Source organism: Budorcas taxicolor, chromosome 18 (genome assembly GCF_023091745.1).
Source record: "Budorcas taxicolor isolate Tak-1 chromosome 18, Takin1.1, whole genome shotgun sequence".
NCBI classification, from domain to species: domain Eukaryota; kingdom Metazoa; phylum Chordata; class Mammalia; order Artiodactyla; family Bovidae; genus Budorcas; species Budorcas taxicolor.
In genome coordinates, this window is record NC_068927.1 from 47210092 (window position 1) to 47230108 (window position 20017).

Genomic DNA, 20017 nt, shown 5'->3' on the forward strand with positions numbered 1-20017 from the left:
ATCCTCTGTTGTCCCCTTCTCATCCTGCCCCAATCTTTCCCAGCATCAGGGTCTTTTCCAGTGAGTTGGCGCTTTAGCATCAATGGCCAAAGTATTGGAGCTTCAGCATCAGTCCTTCCAATGAACACCGAGGACTGATCTCCCTTAGGATGGACTGGTTGGATCTCCTTGCAGTCCAAGGAACTCTTAAGAGTCTTCTCCAACACCACAGTTCAAAAGCATCAGTCTTTTGGCGCTCAGCCTTCTTTATGGTCCAGCTCTCACATCCGTACATGACTATTGGTGAAACCATAGCCATGAGACAATAAACTCTATTTTTTAAGCCACCTGATTTATGAGGCTTTGTCACAGTCACCCTAGCAAACCTGCCTTGCCTGGAAAGACCTGGTGATTGGGCAGCACTGGCAGCTGGATCTGAGTGGCACCTTGCCTTTCTGCAGGTACAGGCTCTTAGCTCCCTGAGTCCTCCTGTGGGCTGGGAACCCGGGTGCAGATCTCAGCAACAGCACCCTCTGTGGGACACACTCACCTGTGCAGCCCGCCCCCAGGGACAGCCTTCGGTTCACACCCAGAGAGATGGTGGACCTCCCAAACTAGACACACAACTCCAATGTGGCTGGTGTTGATGTGGAAGGCTGTGACATCTGAGTCCTCCAAGATCTCCGTGTCCTCCCCCAAAGCCCACGCACCAGGTGCCTCTCTTCTCTGGGACCCAGGCGTTCAGGCCCCACCCCACTCTCAATGGGCCTTTGTCCTTGCCTGGGAAAGGCACGGGCAGAGTCTGACATCATGAAGCCTGAGGTGGGGGTGGGACTCCTCATCCCCCCTGCCCCCAGGCTTCTCTGACTCCTCAATCCCCAGTCTGGGGATTTCCCCGCCTCGACCCATCCCTGTGCCTCGGGGCCGGGTTCTCCCTTGGGAGAAAGGGCCCTCTCTCCCTCCTTTCCTCCCCACTGCTCTGGCCCGAAGGAGGACAGAAGATGCCCTAGTGTGGCTGAGCAGCTCACGATCAAGCCACTGCTCCACTTAGGGGACGGCAGAGGATGAGATGGTGGGATGGCATCACTGACTCACTGCACATGAGTTTGGGTAAACTCTGGGAGCTGATGATGAACAGGGAAGCCTGGCATGCTGCAGTCCATGGGGTCTCAAAGAGTCAGACACGACTGAGTAACTGAACTGAACACCTAGTCACACCACCACCATGCAAAGGTCATGACCGGGCCTGGGGCGGCAGGAGGATCCCCATGGAATCTGTACACAGAGGGTCTCCACCCAGCTCAGAGAGTCAGCACAGCCCGGGTTGGGCACCCTCGCACACCAGGCACTGTGCTAGGGGACACAAGGGTGAACAAGACAGACAGACAGACAGACAGGCAGAAGCCTGAGCTCAGATGCCAGTGGGGAAGCAGCTCACTGAGGGTGCAGGTGGGTGAACGAGGTGCTGAGGGCCATGGAAGGGCCAGGCAGCATTAAAATATTTTATTTACGGTTGTACTGGGTCTTCACTGTTGCTCGTGGGCTTCCTCTGCTTTCAGCGAGCGGGGGCTGCTCTTCGTTGTGGAATGAGGGCTTCTCCTTGCCAGTGGCTTCTCTTGTTGCAGAGCATGAGCTCTAGAACACAGACGCAGTAGCTGTGGTGCAAGGATGTGGGTGTTCCGTGACATGTGGGATCTTCCTAGACCAGAGATCGAACCCATGTCTCCTGTGTTGGCAAGCAGATTCTTTACCACTGAGTCACAAGGGAAGCTTCCGGGGCAGCTTTTAAACAGGGGGGCTCGGCTTGGCAGAGAGGGTCTGGTCAGCAGCGGTTCGGGAAGTGGAACAGGGCAGGGGAGTTTCCAGGAGGAAGGAACAGCGCCAAGGCCTCCAGTGAGGGTATCTGAGGAACACACTCGTGCACCCACTCTGTGTTTAGGAAGTTTAACTCAGGCATCCATCTCCCCACAGGACAGATTGGGAGGAAGCAAAGCCCTGTGCTCCTGAAGGTCATGTTCTCACGGGAGGAGACAATTAATACATAAAGTCATTTCTGATGGCAAGAAGAGCCTGGAAGAGAATAGACCAGGGTGTGGGCACCAAAGACGATATCCTCTAGGGCAGATGGAAGGGACTAAAGCCGAGAGCGAGCCCTAGAGCCTGCCTCCTTCTGGTCACACTGGCCTCTGTGGCCTCCTGGGCCTAAGGCTATTACTAGCATTGCCACCAAGATCCCCCAGAAGCTGAGGCCAACACATTCTGCCTCTCAGCCTGAGACTTCCAGAGATGTTAGAGACGCCCGCCCTCACCCCCACCCTCCTCCCAGGGACCCAGAACTAGGGTGCGCGGGGATGGAGCGGGGAACGAGTAAGGCAGCCACCCCCAGCCCCTCCAGGAAGGAGCTAGTGGAACCCAGGCGTCAGGCTGCCCAGTTCGAGCTGTGGTGACAAGGGCCCTTTGTGCCCCCCTCCCCCAGGGGCAGGGAGGAGCTGGGCCCTGGAGGCAGGCGGCCCCTGGCACCCAGGGGGAGGGGAGGGGCTGGCGAGTGGGGGCCTAGACCCTGGGAGGCCAGGGGACTGCAAGCAGGGCCGGTGGAGCAGAGGGTGCAGAAGCAAGAGCATCAAGTGAGTACTGCAGCTGAGAGGGCTAGGGATGGGGAGGAGAGCAGAGGACCCTGGTTGAGAGCACGGGGCAGGGTCACCCAGGGCGGGTGCAATGCGGGGCATTCCGGGCCGTGCATGGTGGCTGTGAGCTGCCACTAATTTAGGATGGGGGAGGGCGCTGCTCAGGATCGCTCTGGGCGTGGGCTGGAATCATGGCACGGACACTGACTGGGCTTTGGGAGGAAACCACAGAGAGAGAGAATGAGGCACCCTCCTCGGCACCCCTCTGGTGGAGATTCTGCCCTGGGGCTCCTAGGTTTGTGGCAGTTGGGGTGGAAGTGGTCCAGGGCCAGGAGAAGACCGAAAGGATGCCCAGGTGATCACAGGTCTGTATCCTGCCATCTGGGAGGGAATCGGGGTGGGGGGGTTGAGTGGGCAAGTTCCAACACTGAGCACACAACAGGGGTGTGTGTGCACGGGCGTGTGCACCTCTCTGAGTGAGCCTTAATCCATGTCAGTGTTTCTCAATCTTTTTTTTAACATCTCACTAAGGAAACCTTTCAGACTTGCTTTTCCTAAACCCACTTCCTCCATGAAATCTTAAGATAATGGATGGACTGTTTGCGTTTATGTACTACAGCCCTTTAGAGAGCCACAAACCATCATAATAACTCAGGCTTTTCTGGACCCCATCCCCCCAAAACAGTTTCCATGCCTATTCAGAATGCACAGTCTACACGCTTGGTTCATAAGTCTGGGCCCGTGGCCCTCACCTGTGTCTACCCGCAGTACCTCCCTGTGGCAGGTACAAAGACGGCATCTGCCGCGTGTTCTCCGGCATGGGTCTGCGTGGGTCTGGCCACAGGCACACCTCCATGTGTGTGCCAGTCCGAGTGCCTTTGGGAGCATGGCATGCAGAGTGTGTGCCTGATGGCCATGCCTGTAGCTGTCCAGGGGTGTGGTGGGCAGGAGCATGAGGTGTGTGTGAGTATCTGCTGCGCGTGGGTCCCAGTGCCTGTTAGGGTGTGCAGGGTCCTGGGCAGTGCTGTTGGGGTGAGCCGGCTCCTTCTGGTTTCGTCCAGATCGGTAACATTTCATACCAGCATTTGCGTGTGTCTGACTACGTGCATCTGTCCGTGGGAAGACAGTGTCAGAGGCCAAAAAAGCAGCCACTTGGAAACCCTGGCTCCAACCCGAGGCAACCCACAGAGGAGCCGGGTGCCAGGGACTCACTAACCCCAGTCCCTGGTCCTTCCTGGCTCCACTCGGAGCCCGGCCAGGCGTTCCCAGCTCTTCTCTTGACCCCACGTACCTCAGAAGCCCCCCAGGACGAGGCACCCTCACCCTGAGGGAACAGGCCTCTTTTGTAACCGGGCTCTGGCCTCCAGAGGGTGAGGACACCAGGGGCTGTCTGTGGGGCGGGAGAGGGCGGCAGGAATTCCCGCGGCATGTTGGGAATGCTGATGCTGTGAAACCCAGTCATTGATGGGGCTGGGTCCCTGCCTGCCACCCCCAGGCCTCAGCCGTGGGACAAGTGCTCCCTTGCCCCATTCACACCCCTCGCCTCCCCCACCCCAAAGTGCTGCTGCTCCCCTTTGCTTTCCTGGAGCTCTCCATCACGGCTTGCCATGGGAGGCGACCGCAGAGTAGCTTTGAGGCTGTGTGGGAGGGTCTCAAACATCCAGAGGCCATGGGCAACAGAGACTGCGTGGGCAGCCTGACAACTGCCACGAGTCGTGGCGGATCCTGCGAGTGGGGGTGGGGGATGTTCGGGCCCCCGCTTCCTTGCACCTGTCTGATTCTTGCTCCAGGTTGGCCGGCTGACAGCTGCAAGTGGGACCAGAAGGCATTCCCAACTCAGGGAGACGGAGGTGAGGGGGGAGGGTTCCAACTTCCCTTCCTCCTGGCTTTTCCTGCTTCCTCCTGCTCATCCAAACTTGGCTCTATCCTTACTTTCTGGAGATCCCCAAGGGCATGATGGTGATGAAGATAATTATTAGCATGTCACTAACCATGTAGATATCTTCACCGGCTCAATAGACGTGAATCTGAGCAAACGCTGGGAAACAGTGAAGGACAGGGAAGCCTAGCGTGCTGCAGTCCACGGGGTCGCAAAGAGCTGGAAGTGACTGAGCAACTGAATAACAACAAACCCATGGAGAGTCAGGACAGTTTGGTGGTGAAGTCTGCAACCCTGGACAGGCAGACAGGGCCTGAATCCTGGCTCTGCTGCTTGCTGGCTGTGTGACCTTGGGCAAGTTACTCAGTCTTGCTGGAGCTCAGCTACAAAAACAGGATAATAATTGCACCTACCTCAGATGAATCTGTATAGTAGAGTACCACGGGAGGTACATGGTTGATGCCATAGATGTGTCTGTGATCATAAATACTAACAGCAGCAGCAGCTAACATCTGAATGGGCTGCTTCCCAAAATCTTACCAGAAGTCTTACTTTTCACTTCCTTGGGCCTTGAACACTCTCCTCTCCCCTCTCCAGCTCTGCTCACTTGCTGTACAAAATGATATTCCTCACGGCACTGTCTCTGTTTTGGATTATGATTTCAGGTAATAATGCCTGGGGATCTGGGGGTCTGTGGGTCCTGGCCCCTGAGCAGGCTGGGGTCCCTGGAAACCTCAGGTGATGGGAGGTGATGGGAGTGGGGGTTGGGGGCACCCGGGCAGGATGTGTCTCTCAGCCTCAGCGGTCCTGCTCACCCACAGCCTCTCGTGGGGGTCAGTGGGGCGCCTGGATGCCATCGTCCATCTCGGCCTTTGAGGGCACGTGCGTCTCCATCCCCTGCCGCTTCAGCTTTCCCGATGAGCTGCGGCCGGCCGTCGTGCATGGCGTCTGGTACTTCAATAGCCCCTATCCGAAAAACTACCCTCCGGTGGTCTTCAAGTCACGCACGCAGGTGGTACACGAGAGCTTCCAAGGACGCAGCCGCCTCCTGGGAGACCTGGGCCTGCGCAACTGCACCCTCCTGCTCAGCAACCTAAGCCCCGAGCTGGGCGGCAAATACTACTTTCGAGGGGACCTGGGGGGCTACAACCAGTACACCTTCTCCGAGCATAGCGTCCTGGACATCATCAGTGAGTCTCGGGGGCTGTGCCGGGGGCGGGGAGCGTGGGAAAGAGGAAGCCCTCCCAGTGCCCTTCTGGGGAGGTCTGGTCGCCAGAACCAAGGACTTGCTGGTTTGGCTGGAGGGAGGGGTGCCAACCCTCCGGCCCACATGACCAGGCAGATGACAGAAAGGGGCAAAGCAGGGCCCCAAGTTGTGTTGTCCTCCCCAGAGGAAAGCAGTGCTGTTACTCTCCAGAGACACACGGGAGAAAGGCAGTGGGGCTCAGGGGTTTCGGTAAGGCCTCTGCATCCCTCTATTAGCTGGGCTACTGTAGGCAGTTTGCTGAAATTCTCTGGGCTTTGTTATCCTCTTCTGTAAAATGGGGATACGAACAGCACTTAAAGTTCAATAAGGGAATAGTTGTCAAGTGCGCAAAATAGTGCCTGGCACATGGAGCCTGGCTCAAGCTAAGTGGGGTAGCATGAGAAGGTAGGGCCATAGATCTCAGGCAGTCTGAGTTTTTGTTGTTTTGTTTTGTTTTGGGCCATGCCAAGAAGCATGGCGGATCCTAGTTCCCTGACCAGGGATCGAACCCGTATCCTCTGCAGTGGAGGCTTGGAGTCCTAACCACTGAATGGCCAGGAAATTCCCTGAATTTTCCAGGGGAACCAGAGCTGTGTATTTTCAGCATAGGCTGCTACTTCAGATATATATTTTTTTAATGTCTTAAGTTCACGCCAAATAAAATGCAGCTCTGGGCCAGTTTGGGCAGTTTTGGCCCCTCATTTCTGAGAGGCCCTGAGAGGCATGGAATCCTTAGATTCAGGTTCCCTATCAGCTCTGAGACCGTGTGAGGAGCCAGATTATAGCCCTGATGCAGAAAGAGACCCTGCCCCCAACTCCAAACTGGCACAGACAGACAGACACAGCTCCAGGACACACCACACACACGCACACACACGTGGAAGGTAAAGCAAAGCAAACATGGGAAGAAGAAAAGTTTCTTGAGGAATATAATATATTGTCTGGGGCACGGAGCTTCCCAGGTTGCAAAGTTGGTAAAGAATCTGCTTGTCAATGAAGGAAGATGCAAGAGATTCAGGTTCCATCCCTGGGTTGGGAAGATCTCCTGGGGGAGGAGATGGCAACCCACTCCTGTATTGTTGCCTGGAAAATTTCATGGGCAGGGAAGCCTAGTCGGCTACCTAGTCCATGGACTTGCAAAGAGTTGAAAGTGACTGAGCATGCACACATAGGGCACAGATGATGAAGCAAGAGCAACAGGGTTTGAAGCTCAGTTTTATCTGGTACTAGCTGTGGCCCCAGCTTCCTCATCCATAAAATGAGCAAAATAACATTACCCACCCTCTAGTTTCAGCATGGCTGGAAGGACTGGCAAGTCAAACACCGGTGAAGTACTCAGAACACAATATTGTTGTTTCCATTATTATTATATCCCTCGTTGGATCTGCGGAGGGCTTCTGGGTGAACGGTACCCAGGAGAAGAGCGGGTTGTGCGGAACTCTGCATCCAAGGGCGGGGAGGGAACCAGGCGCCAGGAATGGAGTCCGACAGCGGCCTCGGGTGAGGGATGGCTGGTGGGGGACGCTGCTTCCTCACCCTCCATCTCCCGGGCTCACGTAGACACCCCCAACATCGTGGTCCCCCCGGAAGTGATGGCTGGCACAGAAGTGGAGGTCAGCTGCATGGTGCCTGACAACTGCCCGGAGCTGCACCCAGAGTTGAGCTGGCTGGGCCACGAGGGGCTCGGAGAGCCGACTGTGCTGGGGCGGCTGCGCGAGGAGGAGGGTACCTGGGTGCAGGTGTCGTTGCTGCACTTTGTGCCCACCAGGGAGACCAACGGCCACCGGCTGGGCTGCCAGGCCTCGTTCCCCAACACTACCCTGCAGTTCGAGGGCTACGCCAGCCTGGACATCAAGTGTGAGCCTGGGTGCGGGCCAGGGGCGGGGCCAGGTCCAGGGAGGGGGCGGGGCCATGGCCGGGGGCGGGGCCTGCGCGAGCGCCCCCTGAAGTCCTGTGTCCTCCCACCGCGCCGCAGACCCCCCGGTGATCGTGGAGATAAACTCCACGGTCGAGGCCATCGAGGGCTCCCACGTCAGCCTGTTCTGCGGGGCCGACAGCAACCCGCCACCGTTGCTGACCTGGATGCGAGATGGCACGGTGCTCCGGGAGGCCGTGGCCGAGAGTCTGTCCCTGGAGGTGGAAGAAGTGACCCCTGCAGAAGACGGCGTCTACCTCTGCCTGGCTGAAAACACCTACGGCCAAGACAACCGCACCGTGGAGCTCAGCGTCATGTGTGAGTCGCCGCCCTGTGCGCCCCACACACCGGGCGCTGGGGAACCAGCCTCGCCCAGGGCAGAGCTGGGGGGCCGGGGTTGAGGGTAGTGATGGCGGTCAGGTCCATGCCTGCAGTTGAGATGAAGATGGAGAGGAAGTTTCAGGTTAAAGAGTTCTTTCATTCTTGAACACCTGCTGGGCACCTGTCTCCTGGCTAGGAGGAGATGGAGATAGGAAGAGAGAATCAGAGGTGGTCCCTGGGCACCCAGGAAAGCCTGTTAAATTCAGTTTCCTGGGGTGTGGAGCTGGGCTTGGCCCCAGGAATGTGCATTTTATTATTATTTTTTTTAATATCTGTTTATTTGGCTGCATCATGTGGGCCTAAAATCTTAGGGGCTTCCCAGATGGCTCAGTCATAAGAAATCTGCCTGTCAAGGCAGGAGACGTAGGTTTGATCCCTAAGTTGGGAAGATTCCCTGGAGAAGGAAATGACAACCCACTCCAGTTCCTTCTGGGAGAATCCCACAGACAGAGGAGCCTGGTAGGCTACAGTCCATGGGGTCACAAAGAGTCGGACACGACTGAACACACACAGGTGGGATCTTAATTCCACAATCAGGGATCAAACCCATGTCCTTTGTATTGCGAGGTGGATTCTTAACCAGCAGGGAAGCCCTGAAATCTGCATTTTAAAATGAGCCCTATTACAGTTCCAATGGGAGGGCTGAGGGGAACCCAAGCCTGATCCAGCCCCTGTGGGCTTCAGGAGGAGGCGGCGGGTCAAACAGGATTCTTGGCTAGGAGCCAAGGAGAGGTCATTCATTCATTCATTCATTCACTCACAAATATTTATTGAGGCAAAGTGCCCAGGACTGGGGATAATAAAAATGACAGCGCCAGGCAGCGTTTGATTTACTCAGCAGTTTCTGAGTGCCCTACACAAATGGTCTTTCCCTAGACATCCCCATGGCTGGCTGCCTCCTTCCGGCTCCCTTCTAGTCTCACGGGAGCCTTCCCTCAGCATCCTAGTTAAAGCCCTAACTACCCTGACTTCCCATCCCACCTTTATTTTTCTCCAAAGTGCTCCTCCCCATCTTGCCAACTATATACTTGATTTCCTTAAACAGCATCTGTCCACATGGACAGAGATGTTCATCTGCCTTGTTCAGGCCAAAGCAGTGCAAGTCATAGTCTATTCTCAGTGACCCCTATGAAGTTGGGAATATTTTTAAGTCTAGTTTCCAGATTTAAAAAAATTGGGCCCTGAAGGGTTAAGACATGGGTCCACACACAGCTAGGAAGGGGTAGAGCTGGGACTCAGACACAAGCACCGTGTCTGCAGAATCTCTGTAAACGAGACAGCCAGGCCTGGGGTTACCCGGGCTGTCCTGAGGTGGTGTGTTCCAATTGGGGTGTTGAGGGTCACATTTAGGGGTGAGAGCTGGCTGGCAGAAGAGGCCCCCTTGGCTTCTGACCACTGGCCCCCTGTCCTGCCCCCTAGATGCACCCTGGAAGCCAACAGTGAACGGGACAGTGGTGGCCGTGGAGGGCGAGACAGTCTCCATCTTGTGCTCCACACAGAGCAACCCGGATCCTATTCTCACCATCTTCAAGGAGAAGCAGATTCTGGCCACGGTTATCTATGAGAGTGAGCTGCAGCTGGAGCTGCCGGCCGTCACACCCGAGGACGACGGAGAGTACTGGTGTGTGGCCGAGAACCAGTATGGCCAGAGGGCCACCGCCTTCAACCTGTCTGTGGAGTGTAAGTACCCCCCCACCCCCACACCGCTTTGACCCTCTTCCTCTGATGAGAGCAGGTGGGCTTGATTCCTGCCCACCTACCCCTGCAGTGGAGCTCAATGGGGGACACTCAGCATCCCAACCAAGGGTCAGCTTTGCTCCAGCAGATGGGGGTGGGGAAGCTAAATCCACAGCAAGAAAAGGCCCACCTAAGGGACTTCCCTGGCAATCAGTGGTTAAGACTCCACACTTCCAATGAGGGGCATGGGTTTGATCCCTGGTTGGGGAACCAAGATTTCACATGCCGTGCAAGTTGGCCATAAAAAAGTCCCACCTGAGAATATATTCCCACACCCTGGGATGGGCTTTTGACCAAGGATATTTCTGAATCCTGTGGCCACTTCTTCTCTGAAGTGTAGAAGTGTTAGTCCCTCAGTCGTGTCCAACTCTTTGCGACCCCATGGACTGTAGCCCACCAGGCTCCTCTGTCCGTGGGATTTCCCGGGCAAGAATACCAGAGTGGGTTTCCATTCCCTTCTCCAGGGGATTTTCCTGACCCAGGGATCAAACTTGGGTCTGCCACACTGCAGGCAGATTCCTGTCAGAGCCACCGGGGAAGCACACGTGCATTAACTAAAACAGAAACTGCAACCTCTAACCCTGCGGAGCATCGCCAGGAATCAGGCACTGTTGGAAGCTCTTGACAGGAGCCTACTCTTTCACCTCTTTGACATCGCAGTGAGGAAGATTCTCTTACTGTCCCCAGTTTCCAGAGAACGAAACTGAGGCCCTTAGCGGTTATGTCACTCACCCCGGGTCACCCAGGCAGAACTGAGACTCAGATGCAGAAGTCTGGTTGCACTCTTCTGTAATGCCCAAATCTGACCTCATCCTGAGTTATGACATCAGAATACATTGATCAAGCCTTTGTTATGTGCACGAGCTGTGTGGCTCAGTGGGAGGTGGGGGATAGGATCGAGAGGACACCAAGCATGTTAACAGATATAGCACAGCCAGAGAGATGAGACAGATGCAGATAAAAAGCTAACTGTCTTGGGAATGGAGCTCATTGTTCCGCTGCCAACCAGTCCCCTTCCTGACCTCCCTTCTCTGGACAGCACCCCCTGCTCCCACCCCAGCCATCATTCAGGTCATAGCTCTGAAGTCATGGTTTCCACTTCCCCTCCTCCAGCACCTCCTTCTGGAATGTCACCTCCATATTTCCACTCTCTCTGCTTCCTCCCCAACCCCAGCCTGGCCTCTGGCACTTGTCTGCAAAGTCACCACCTCCAGACTTACTTATTCCACCTACTGTGGTCCCCACCACACAAGTTTGTCAGAAGGTATTGAGCACAGTCCATACTCAATAGTCTGCAAGTGGCCACAGTCAGTTGTTGCTCAGTTGCTAAAGTCGAGTCTGACTCTGCAACCCCATGGACTGCAGCACTTCAGGCTTCCCTGTCCTTCACTAACTCCTGGAGTTTGCTCAAGCTGAAGTCCATTGAGTCAGTGATGCCATCCAACCAGCTCATCCTCTGTCGTCTCCTGCTTCTCCTGCCCTCAATCTTTCCCAGCATCAGGGTCTTTTCCAATGAGTCAGCTCTTCACATCAGGTGGTCAAAGTATTGGAGCTTTAGCTTCAGCATCAGTCCTTCCAGTGAATATTCAGGATTGATTTCCTTTAGCATTGACCGATTTGATCTCCTTGCAGTCCAAGGGACTCTCAAGAGTCTTCTCCAGCACCACATTTCCAAAGCATCAGTTCTTTGGTGCTCAGCCTTCTTTATGGTCCAACTCTCACATCTATACGTGACTACTGGATAAACCATAGCTTTGACTATGGCTTTGTCAGCAAAGTGGAGACAGATTATTCCAGGGCAAGGTGATGGCCATCACTGCTCTGCTGACCTTTCATCTTGGAGACATCTTTCCTCCCACTTTGCTCCCTCCCAGCATCAATTGTGATCATGTGTATGGTTTGTGTATACGCTGCCTTCTTCATACATGCCCCTCCTTCTTCCTCTTGGTCTTCCCCATTATATCTACTTCCCTAATCAGAGCGTCTTAGGTGTAAGAGTCAGAGAACCCCCTGAGAACCTGATGGAAGCCCCTGAACGTGCACACAACTCCACCTCATGTACATTTTCAGTCACAGACCATCCTGTCCCATGGACTGTAGCCCATCAGGCTCATCTGTCCATAGAATTCTCCAGACAAGAATACTGGAGTGGGCTGCCATTTCCTTCTGCAGGGGATCTTCCCAGCAGGGTTTGGACCCTGGTCTCCTGCACTGCAGGCAGATTCTCTACCACCTGAGCAACCAGGGAAGCACGATAAGAGCGGTAGCAGCCAACAATGCTGAGGGGCTACCCCGCACCAGCACTGCATCCCAGCACACATGATTGTGGTGGCTTCTTTCTTTTTTTTTTTAAATGTGTTTTTTTATTGTTGTAAAAGTCACATAATATGAAACACACTACCTTAACCATATTTAACTGTACAGCTCGGTGGCACTAAGTACATCCATACTCTCGGGCAGCTCTCACCATCACCCGTCTCCCCAACTTTTCACCTTCCTAAACTGAAGCTCTGTCCCCATTAAACACTGAGTCCCCCCCCCCCCCCCCCCCGTCCCTGGTCACCTCTTGAAGCAGCTGCATATTGTCATCATCTCCCTTCACTGAGGAGAAAGTGAAGGACAGAATTCCCCAAGGCCATGCAGCTGGGAGGCTGGCCAGTGTCAAGATTCTTCTGGACCCTGTCTGTCCAGTTCGTAAGCCTCTGGCTGTTTCAGTTTCCCCTGAAGTCCCTGGTACCCAAGGACTCAAGGCCTTCAATGTGCCAGAGGGGACAAGCAGCCATGACCCTACCCCCACCCCTGCTGAGCCCGTCGCTGGGCTCCGAGGTCTGGGTCACAGTGCTTGCGCTCTGGGAGTCCAGCCCCAGGTTGCTGGGCAGAGCCATCCCTCAGTCCCGTCTCTGTCCCCGAAGTCTGTGTCTCCTAGTACTGACGCTTCCATGCTCGCTGACAATGGTGGGTGCTCCTGAGGAGGGGGTCCTAGCAGGGGACCTGCAGGGCATTCACCCTCACTGAGATCTTGTGATGGCAGGTCTGAGCCCTTTGGACATATTGACCTGTTTCGTTCTCACAACAATGTGACTGGGGGTAGGGATCGCTCGTCACTCCAGTTTGATATGAAGAAGTGGAAGTGTTACTGGCGTCCAGCACCCGACAGGGCTGAATGGACTTGGGTCTAAATCCAAGCTCTGTTGGATCACACACGTCTTGCTGTGTGATCCCAGACGAGTGACTTCGCCTTTGCTGAGCTCTGATTCTCTTCTCTGAAAAATGAGTGTGACAGTATCTTACACTAAGGAGCCCACGTGCCCTGTAAGTCTTAGAGACCCTCTTAATTTCCCACTCATCTCCCTGAACTCCTGGCTGGATGTCCGCGGCCTTCCCGCTGCCAAGGCGTTGCTCACGTGCGCCCTCTGCTGGAATAGTTCTATGTGCATACGTGCGTGCTCAGTCGCTTTACCTAATCCTAAATCCCTAGGTGGGATGTTAAGCTTTCCTTTCAACACACTCGTACTCCCACTTCAGAGTGTATTCTCCGTAGCCCCTGGCCAGTCAAGCACCCATTATCCCTGTTTGCACAGATGAGAAGTCCATCTTGCAGGTCCAGGAAGCTGAGTGGCCTGGTTCGGGCCACCAGCCAGTAGATGGCAGAGCTGGAATTCAAGCCAAAGCTGTCTCACACCCCAGACCTCCCATCTTTTGTGGGACCTGGGGTTTGTCTGGTGTCAGGCAGGGTTTCACAGGTCTCGGGGCTGCTGGCAGCTCTGCAAAGATGCTGAGCACACAGCAGGGTGTCAGCATTCCCGCAGCCCTGTCACAGCTGTACTAGCGATACAGTCTAGCATGAAAAGGTTTTTACTTTTTAAAATAATTACTGTCAGTTCAGGTTGGTCATTACTAATTTACTCTGTGGTGTGTTAATTTGTTAATACTATAGTAAGCATCAGGCTTCCCTGGTGGCTAAGTGGTAAAGAATCCACCTGCTAATGCAGGAGACCTAGGTTCAATCCCTGGGTTGGAAAGATCCCCTGGAGAAGGAAGCGGCAACCCACTACAATATTCTTGCCTGGGAAATCCCATGGAGGGAGGAGACAGGCAGGCAGGCTATGGTCCATGGGGTCCCAAAAGATTTGGACATGACTTAATAACTAAACAACAACATAGCAAGCATATACATGTCTACCTAAACAGAATTTGGACTATTTAACTTTTAATTTACTAGACTTAGAGATATGTACCCATTCCAAATGGAATGATCCCTGTTGCAAATACCCAAGTCTCATGGCTCCCTGCCCCATCACTGTTACCTGCATATTCTGTTTGTATGGAAATTGAAGGTCAGTCTAGAGTGAGCAGAGGCGAGTGCCAAACTCTCAGAAGGAAAGAGAACATAGATTAAAAAGCAACATTCAATGTTCTATTATAATCTCATATTGGGAAATGAAAGGGGAAAAACCATGCCAGTATCACTTTTGTAATTCAAATGGCAACAAAGCTCAACAAAATTATCTTGCGTGGAGGGTGGTGTCTGGTGTGTCCTATGAGGGAGGGAGGGAGGGTCAGGACGCAGGGTCTCTGGGGAGTGAGTGGGGGCATCTGCAGGATGGTCAGGAGGCGGAGCTGGCTGAACTCAGTCGCTCATCCCATGAGTCTTCCCAGAGCTCCTGCCAGGTGAAAGGGATGTTTCGGAAACCTTCCAGTGGTTAAGACTCTGAGCTTCCACTGCAAGGGGCAGGGGTTTGATACCTGGTCAGGGGATTAAGATCCCGCATGCTTCTCAGTGTGGCAAAAAGAGAAAAAAGAAAAGGATATTCTAACAGTGGGGACAGAGTGGAGACAGAGCAAGTGCTTGTCGGGATGGAAATAAGAGAGCAGTCACATCAGTATGTAACCCGGGTAGACGTAAGTGCTGAGGAGCAAACGCGAGTGAATGGTTAGTGCAGCGAGGTGCCACTTACATGGTGTGGTCAGAGAAAGAGCGTGGTCTGCACAGAAGCTGCCTGGAGTGAGGGTGCTGCAGCTGTCAGGGAAGTGCTCAAGGCCGAGGGAGAAACGGAAGCCCTCCGGGTGTGGGAAAAGGTTCCTCGAGTATGAGAAACAGCAAGGAGGCTGGTGTGGCCAGAAGACAGTGAGCCAGAGTGAAAGCAGAGGAGCTGAGTGTGGCCAAGTCCTGCAGGGCCTTGCAGACCAAGGCAAAGTATTGGGGCTTTATTCTAGGGGATGCGGGGAGCAGTTGGAGGGCATGAGTTTAAGCAGGGAGCGCCGTGATCTGGTTGATTGATTTATATTATAATGATCACTTTTAAAGATTTTATTTCAGGTTTTTTTGTTTAAATTGTATTTATCTTTGGTTGTGCTGGGCTTCAGTTGCTGCACGGGCTTTTCTCTAGTTGTGGTGCCTGGGCTTCTCATGGCAGTGGCTTCTCTTGTTGCAGGTCCTAGGCTCTAGAGCGCACAGTAGTTGTGGAGCACAGGCTTAGTTGCTCTATGGCATGTGGGATCTTCCCGGGTGAGGGATCGAACCCGTGTTTCCTGTGTTGGCAGGTGGATTCTTTACCACTGAGCCACCAGGGATGCCCCTCGTGTCTTTAAAATATATATTTATTTATTTAGCTGGGCTAGGTCTTGGTTGCAATGCTTGAGATCTTCACTGCAGCATGTGAGATGTTTTCGTTTGCAGCACGTGGGATCTAGCTCCCTAACCAGGGATTGAACCTGGCCCCCTGCATTGTGAGTGCAGGGGCTTAGCCACTGGACCACCAGGGAAGTCTCTATGATCTGATTTATATTTTACAAGGTGAGCAGCATTGGAGAGGGCATTAGAGAGAGTGTGGGGCGTCCCCGGTGGCTCAGTGGTAAAGAATCAGCTGGCAGGAGACCTAAGTTCAGTCCCTGGGTCGGGAATATCCGCTGGAGAAGGGCACGGCTACCCACTCCAGGATTCTTGCCTGGAGAATCCCATGGACAGAGGAGCCTGGTGGGCTTCAGTCCACGGGGTCGCAAAGAGTCGGACACGGCTGAAAGGACTGAGCGAACACATGCAAGAGAGAGTGCAGGGGGCACAGGCAGCTCATCTCAGCCCAGAAGCCCCCAAGGCTGCATCTCCAGCCTACCGGGTCTTGGTCTCGCCTCCGCAGTTGCTCCTGTGATCCTACTGGAGTCCCACTGTGCGGCAGCCCGCGACACGGTGCAGTGCCTCTGCGTGGTGAAAGCCAACCCAGAGCCCTCCGTGGCCTTCGAGCTGCCCTTGCGCAACGTGACAGTGAACGAGACGGAGCGCGAGTTCGTGTACTCAGAGCGCAGCGGCCTCCTGCTCACCAGCATCCTGACGCTGCGGGGGCAGGCCCAGGCCCCACCCCGGGTCATCTGCACCTCCCACAACCTCTACGGCACCAAGAGCCTGGAGCTGCCCTTCCAGGGAGCCCGTGAGTGATGTGGCCGGGGGCTGGGAGTCAGGGGACAGCTGGGACCCCTGTTGGATCTAAGCTTCCCTCACCGCGGCTGATTATCGGCCGCTGAGCGATGGTCCCGCTATGCTGTTGATCGAATGGTCAAGTTAGGAGAGGCTGCCCCAAGCTTGCTGACACTTCACGGGCCCCTCCAACAGCTCAACTAACCAGTCAGGGCAAGGGTGCGCCTGCTGTGTAAATACGTTCACTCCCACCCCTGCCCCAGCCCGTCTCCTAAGAACCCTGGTGTCCTCCTCCCACCAGCAGCCCTGAGGGCGCCTGGGTCTTCTCTTTCCTCAGACCGCCTCATGTGGGCCAAGATCGGGCCTGTGGGAGCCGTGGTGGCCTTTGCCATCCTAATCGCCATCGTGTGCTACATCACCCAGACGCGCAGAAAGTGAGTGGCCTATGGGCACTGAGCTGGAGTGGGGTGGGGTGGGAGGGCAGGGGGTGGGTGCAGGAAGCCTCCAACGGCGGGGCAGGGCAGACCAGCTGGAGGCTGAGTGTGGGTAAGAGAGGGCAGGTTCCACTGTGAGAATTCAGCGGCTAACAGGAGCCGCCGTGGTCGGGTCACAGGTGTCGGTGCCTGGACGGGACCCTTCCCGCCAGTCATCACGGGTGCCCCACGTTCTCTGCTGTCTCCTCCTGCCCCTCCCTGGTGATGCGGAGAGCCAGTACCCTGGCTTGCGGCCATAGCATCAGTCACAGTGGGTTCCAACAACTACACATAATCTGTGGTATCAATAAACGCTCCCCAGTCGCAAGTCACACCCGCCTGCTGCTATTTCTCTTCCTTGAGTCACACACACATCAGCACTCCACACAAGGAATTAATCTCCCCATTCCGCATCCTGGCAGCCAGGGGGTACAGATGGCCCCAGAGAACCCAGAGGAGCCAGGCAGGGGTCCTGAAGGTGGCAGAGACTGGGGCCCAGGTGTGGCTCGTCTTAGCAGGAGAGGGATGGGCTAGGATGGACAGGAAGAGGCTGCTCACCGAAGCGGCCGCCCACCCCGTCGTAGAGATGGGTGGGAGCAGCTCCGGAGTCCCTTGGGCCAAACTCCTAGGGTAGAGGGGATTGCAGACAGAGAGAGGAGTAGGGAACCCAAAAGCCGCACTGGGGCTGATATGTCCTTCCCTGCAGAAAGAATGTGACGGAAAGCCCCAGCTTCTCGGGGGGGGACAATCCCCCCGTCGTGTTCAGCAGCGACTTCCGCATCTCCGGGGCGCCAGAGAAATATGAGGTGAGGCCAAAGCCCCATGGCGCCGAGCTGGCTGGAGATCCTGGGTGCCGGGGACACAGAGGGTCTGGGAGGGGCCTGGGAGGCCCTGGGTGGAGGGGGAGCTGGCCCCAAAGACAGGGAGGAAAGGATCTGCTGAGACGGACTCGGCCCTGGGCTGGGACAGGGCGCTCAGCTGAGGCTGTGAGCGGGGCTGTAGAGTTCGGGGCCCACGAGAAGCCCTGACCCTCCCCGCCTGGGTCTATGACTGCATTTCCTTCTCCAATAGTCCAGAGAGGTCTCTACCCTGGAATGAGCACCCCAGGAGGTAGGTTCCGGGGGCCTCGGTGTGCCCACCTCTGGGCCCGTGTTGGGCCTTGGGGTTGGCGTGCATGTGTGTGCATCCCCGTCAGGCGTCCAGGTTGGTCCCCAGTTCAGTGTGGCCTTGCCCAGCACCCCCTGGCCTTGTCTATTCTGTCCCACTACTGCTCCCATCTGTCTGTCCGTGGCCACTGTCCTGTGTGTGTGTATGTGAAGGAGGGAGGTCAAGGACGGCAGGCATGATGGGGAAGCTGAAGTTGCACCCGGAGGATGTCCCAGATTGAGGAGGGACCACTCCAGACCCGAGTTTGCTGAGCCAGGCACTTACAACAACTGGGAAAAGTGGGTTCCGGACCAGGTAGCTTCCATCTAGAAAGGCGTTATGGGTTGAATTGGGTGCCCCTCAAATTCCCAGGTTGATGAAGGTTTCTTGGAGACAATGAATTTGTGGGCAGCTTTCAGGCTTAGCAGCAAGGAGGTTGTTTTGTGTAGGGGGCACTGGTGCGGGCAGGGCTCCCAAGGGCGACCCAGGACCGTGGGGTCGGCTAGGTGGGTGGCCCTTGAGGAAGGAGGCTCACATGCTCTGGAGCCACGGATGTGCCAGCAACCCCAGCATCTGCAGCTGGGAAAGGTGGGACAGGACCGCCTAATGGGTTGGCTCCCTCCATAGAGTGAGAGGCACCTGGGATCAGAGAGGAGGCTCCTGGGTCTTCGGGGAGAACCCCCGGAGCTGGACCTGAGCTATTCTCACTCGGACCTGGGAAAACGACCCACCAAGGACAGCTATACCCTGACGGAGGAGCTAGCCGAGTATGCTGAAATCCGCGTCAAGTGAGGGAGCCGGGGGCACTCTGTGCAGTCACCCACCCCCTCCAAGACCCTCACTGGCCCCCACTGGCTGTGGGCTCCCTTCCTCCCCAAAGTCGTGGGGGCTGGGGCGGGGAAGGGCCGGGGCAGGTGACGGAGAACTGTGGGGGCCTGGCCTCCCTCTCCTTCCCAGCTGCCCCGCCCCGCCAGCACCCACCTCCACCTTGTGGCTTCCCTCTAACCTCCTTTAACTTCATCTGTCTGGAGGGGAGCTCCGTCTGTCCACATTATTTATTGCTACCCCTTGCCTGGTCTCCTGCCCCCACACCTGGCCCCAGGACCTGTACGGAGGGATGTGAAATAAATGCCCTGAAACCAAATACCCGCCTAATTCCTGATGATTTCTGACACATCCTTGGGAAGCCTGCCACTCACCCCCTTGCCCTCCCCCTGGGTCCTCTGGGATTCTAGCCCGGCACCCAGGCCAGCCATTCTTAAGTTGTTCCTGCTCTGATCTGGCAGCTGTGGGCTGGGTTTGATCCATGGGAGGTCATGTTTGACTACTGGGTGATTTCACCTAACAACCCTCATTCCTGCTTGTGCTACAGTCAGAGTGACCAACAGCTCTGGGCTCCCACTTCCATACCACCATGTCTCACTGACCGAGATGGCGGCTTCTTCTTCGGAAGGAGCCTGGCTCCCGATTTGCCAGAGTGCCCACCATTCCCTGGTGTCCCCCACCTGGTTGGCTTCACTCACTGACTATCCCCCCTGTGGGTCCCAGGGGGACCCCAGGTCTCAGTGGTTCCTGAGCCTGCGTCAGCTTGACTGCCATGCCTCACATTTATGCTGCATTCTGCAGCTTCAATCTTTCTTTTTAAATGAAGACTTTATTTTGGTTGCGCCATGTTGTTTGTGAGATCTTAGTTTCCCCCACCAGGGATCAAATTCTAGCCCCGGAAGTGAAAGCCCTGCATCTTAACCACTGGACCACCAGGGAATTCTCAATCTTTCAAACCTCATTTGACTCAAGAAATATCCATCAGGCACCAGCTTTGTATTGAACGCCTCTAGGAAGCTCGGGCTATCCCGGGAAGGGAACCCCCACCTCTTGCAGGACAACCCTGTGAGAACTCTGGGGCTCTGAGAAGCCCCGTGATTTTTCCCAGGGTCCCAGAGCCAGGAAATCGTGTGGCCAGACCCTGGACTCAAGTCTTCTTGAAGTTGAAGAAGGCCAGACTCTCTGGCATGAATTGGTATCAACAACTAACATTTTTGCTGAGTGCTTACTACGTGCCCCATGATTCTACCTGGTTTAATCTCTGTCCTCCTTCCCTGACAACTCTGACAATGATTCTCCAAGTGGGGTCCTGGCACTACCAGCATCAGCCTCACCTGGGCACCTGCCAAAAAGGCAGATTCTCAGGCCTCACCCAGGCCTAGCAGTCTGTGTTTTCATGA

General features: G+C 55.4%; 1 protein-coding gene across 1 annotated transcript; it reads left to right on the forward strand.

Moving 5' to 3' along the window:
• The first annotated feature begins 5098 nt into the window (after nt 1–5098).
• MAG (myelin associated glycoprotein) lies at nt 5099–18584 on the forward strand. Its single transcript, XM_052656393.1, has 9 exons — nt 5099–5147; nt 5304–5672; nt 7289–7585; nt 7704–7961; nt 9444–9704; nt 15899–16186; nt 16511–16607; nt 17353–17452; nt 18420–18584. The coding sequence occupies exons 1-9, from the start codon at nt 5102–5104 to the stop codon at nt 18582–18584; spliced, it is 1881 nt and encodes a 626-aa protein (XP_052512353.1). The 5' UTR covers nt 5099–5101.
• Nucleotides 18585–20017: the final 1433 nt, after the last annotated feature.

Bases quoted from the DNA above. Each gene is read 5' to 3' on its own strand.
- MAG (XM_052656393.1), top strand. From the start codon at position 5,102: ATGATATTCCTCACGGCACTGTCTCTGTTTTGGATTATGATTTCAG. The intron at 7,962-9,443 runs GTGAGTCGCCGC...CCTGCCCCCTAG, and splicing joins CGTGGAGCTCAGCGTCATGT to ATGCACCCTGGAAGCCAACA. The intron at 16,187-16,510 runs GTGAGTGATGTG...CTCTTTCCTCAG, and splicing joins GCTGCCCTTCCAGGGAGCCC to ACCGCCTCATGTGGGCCAAG.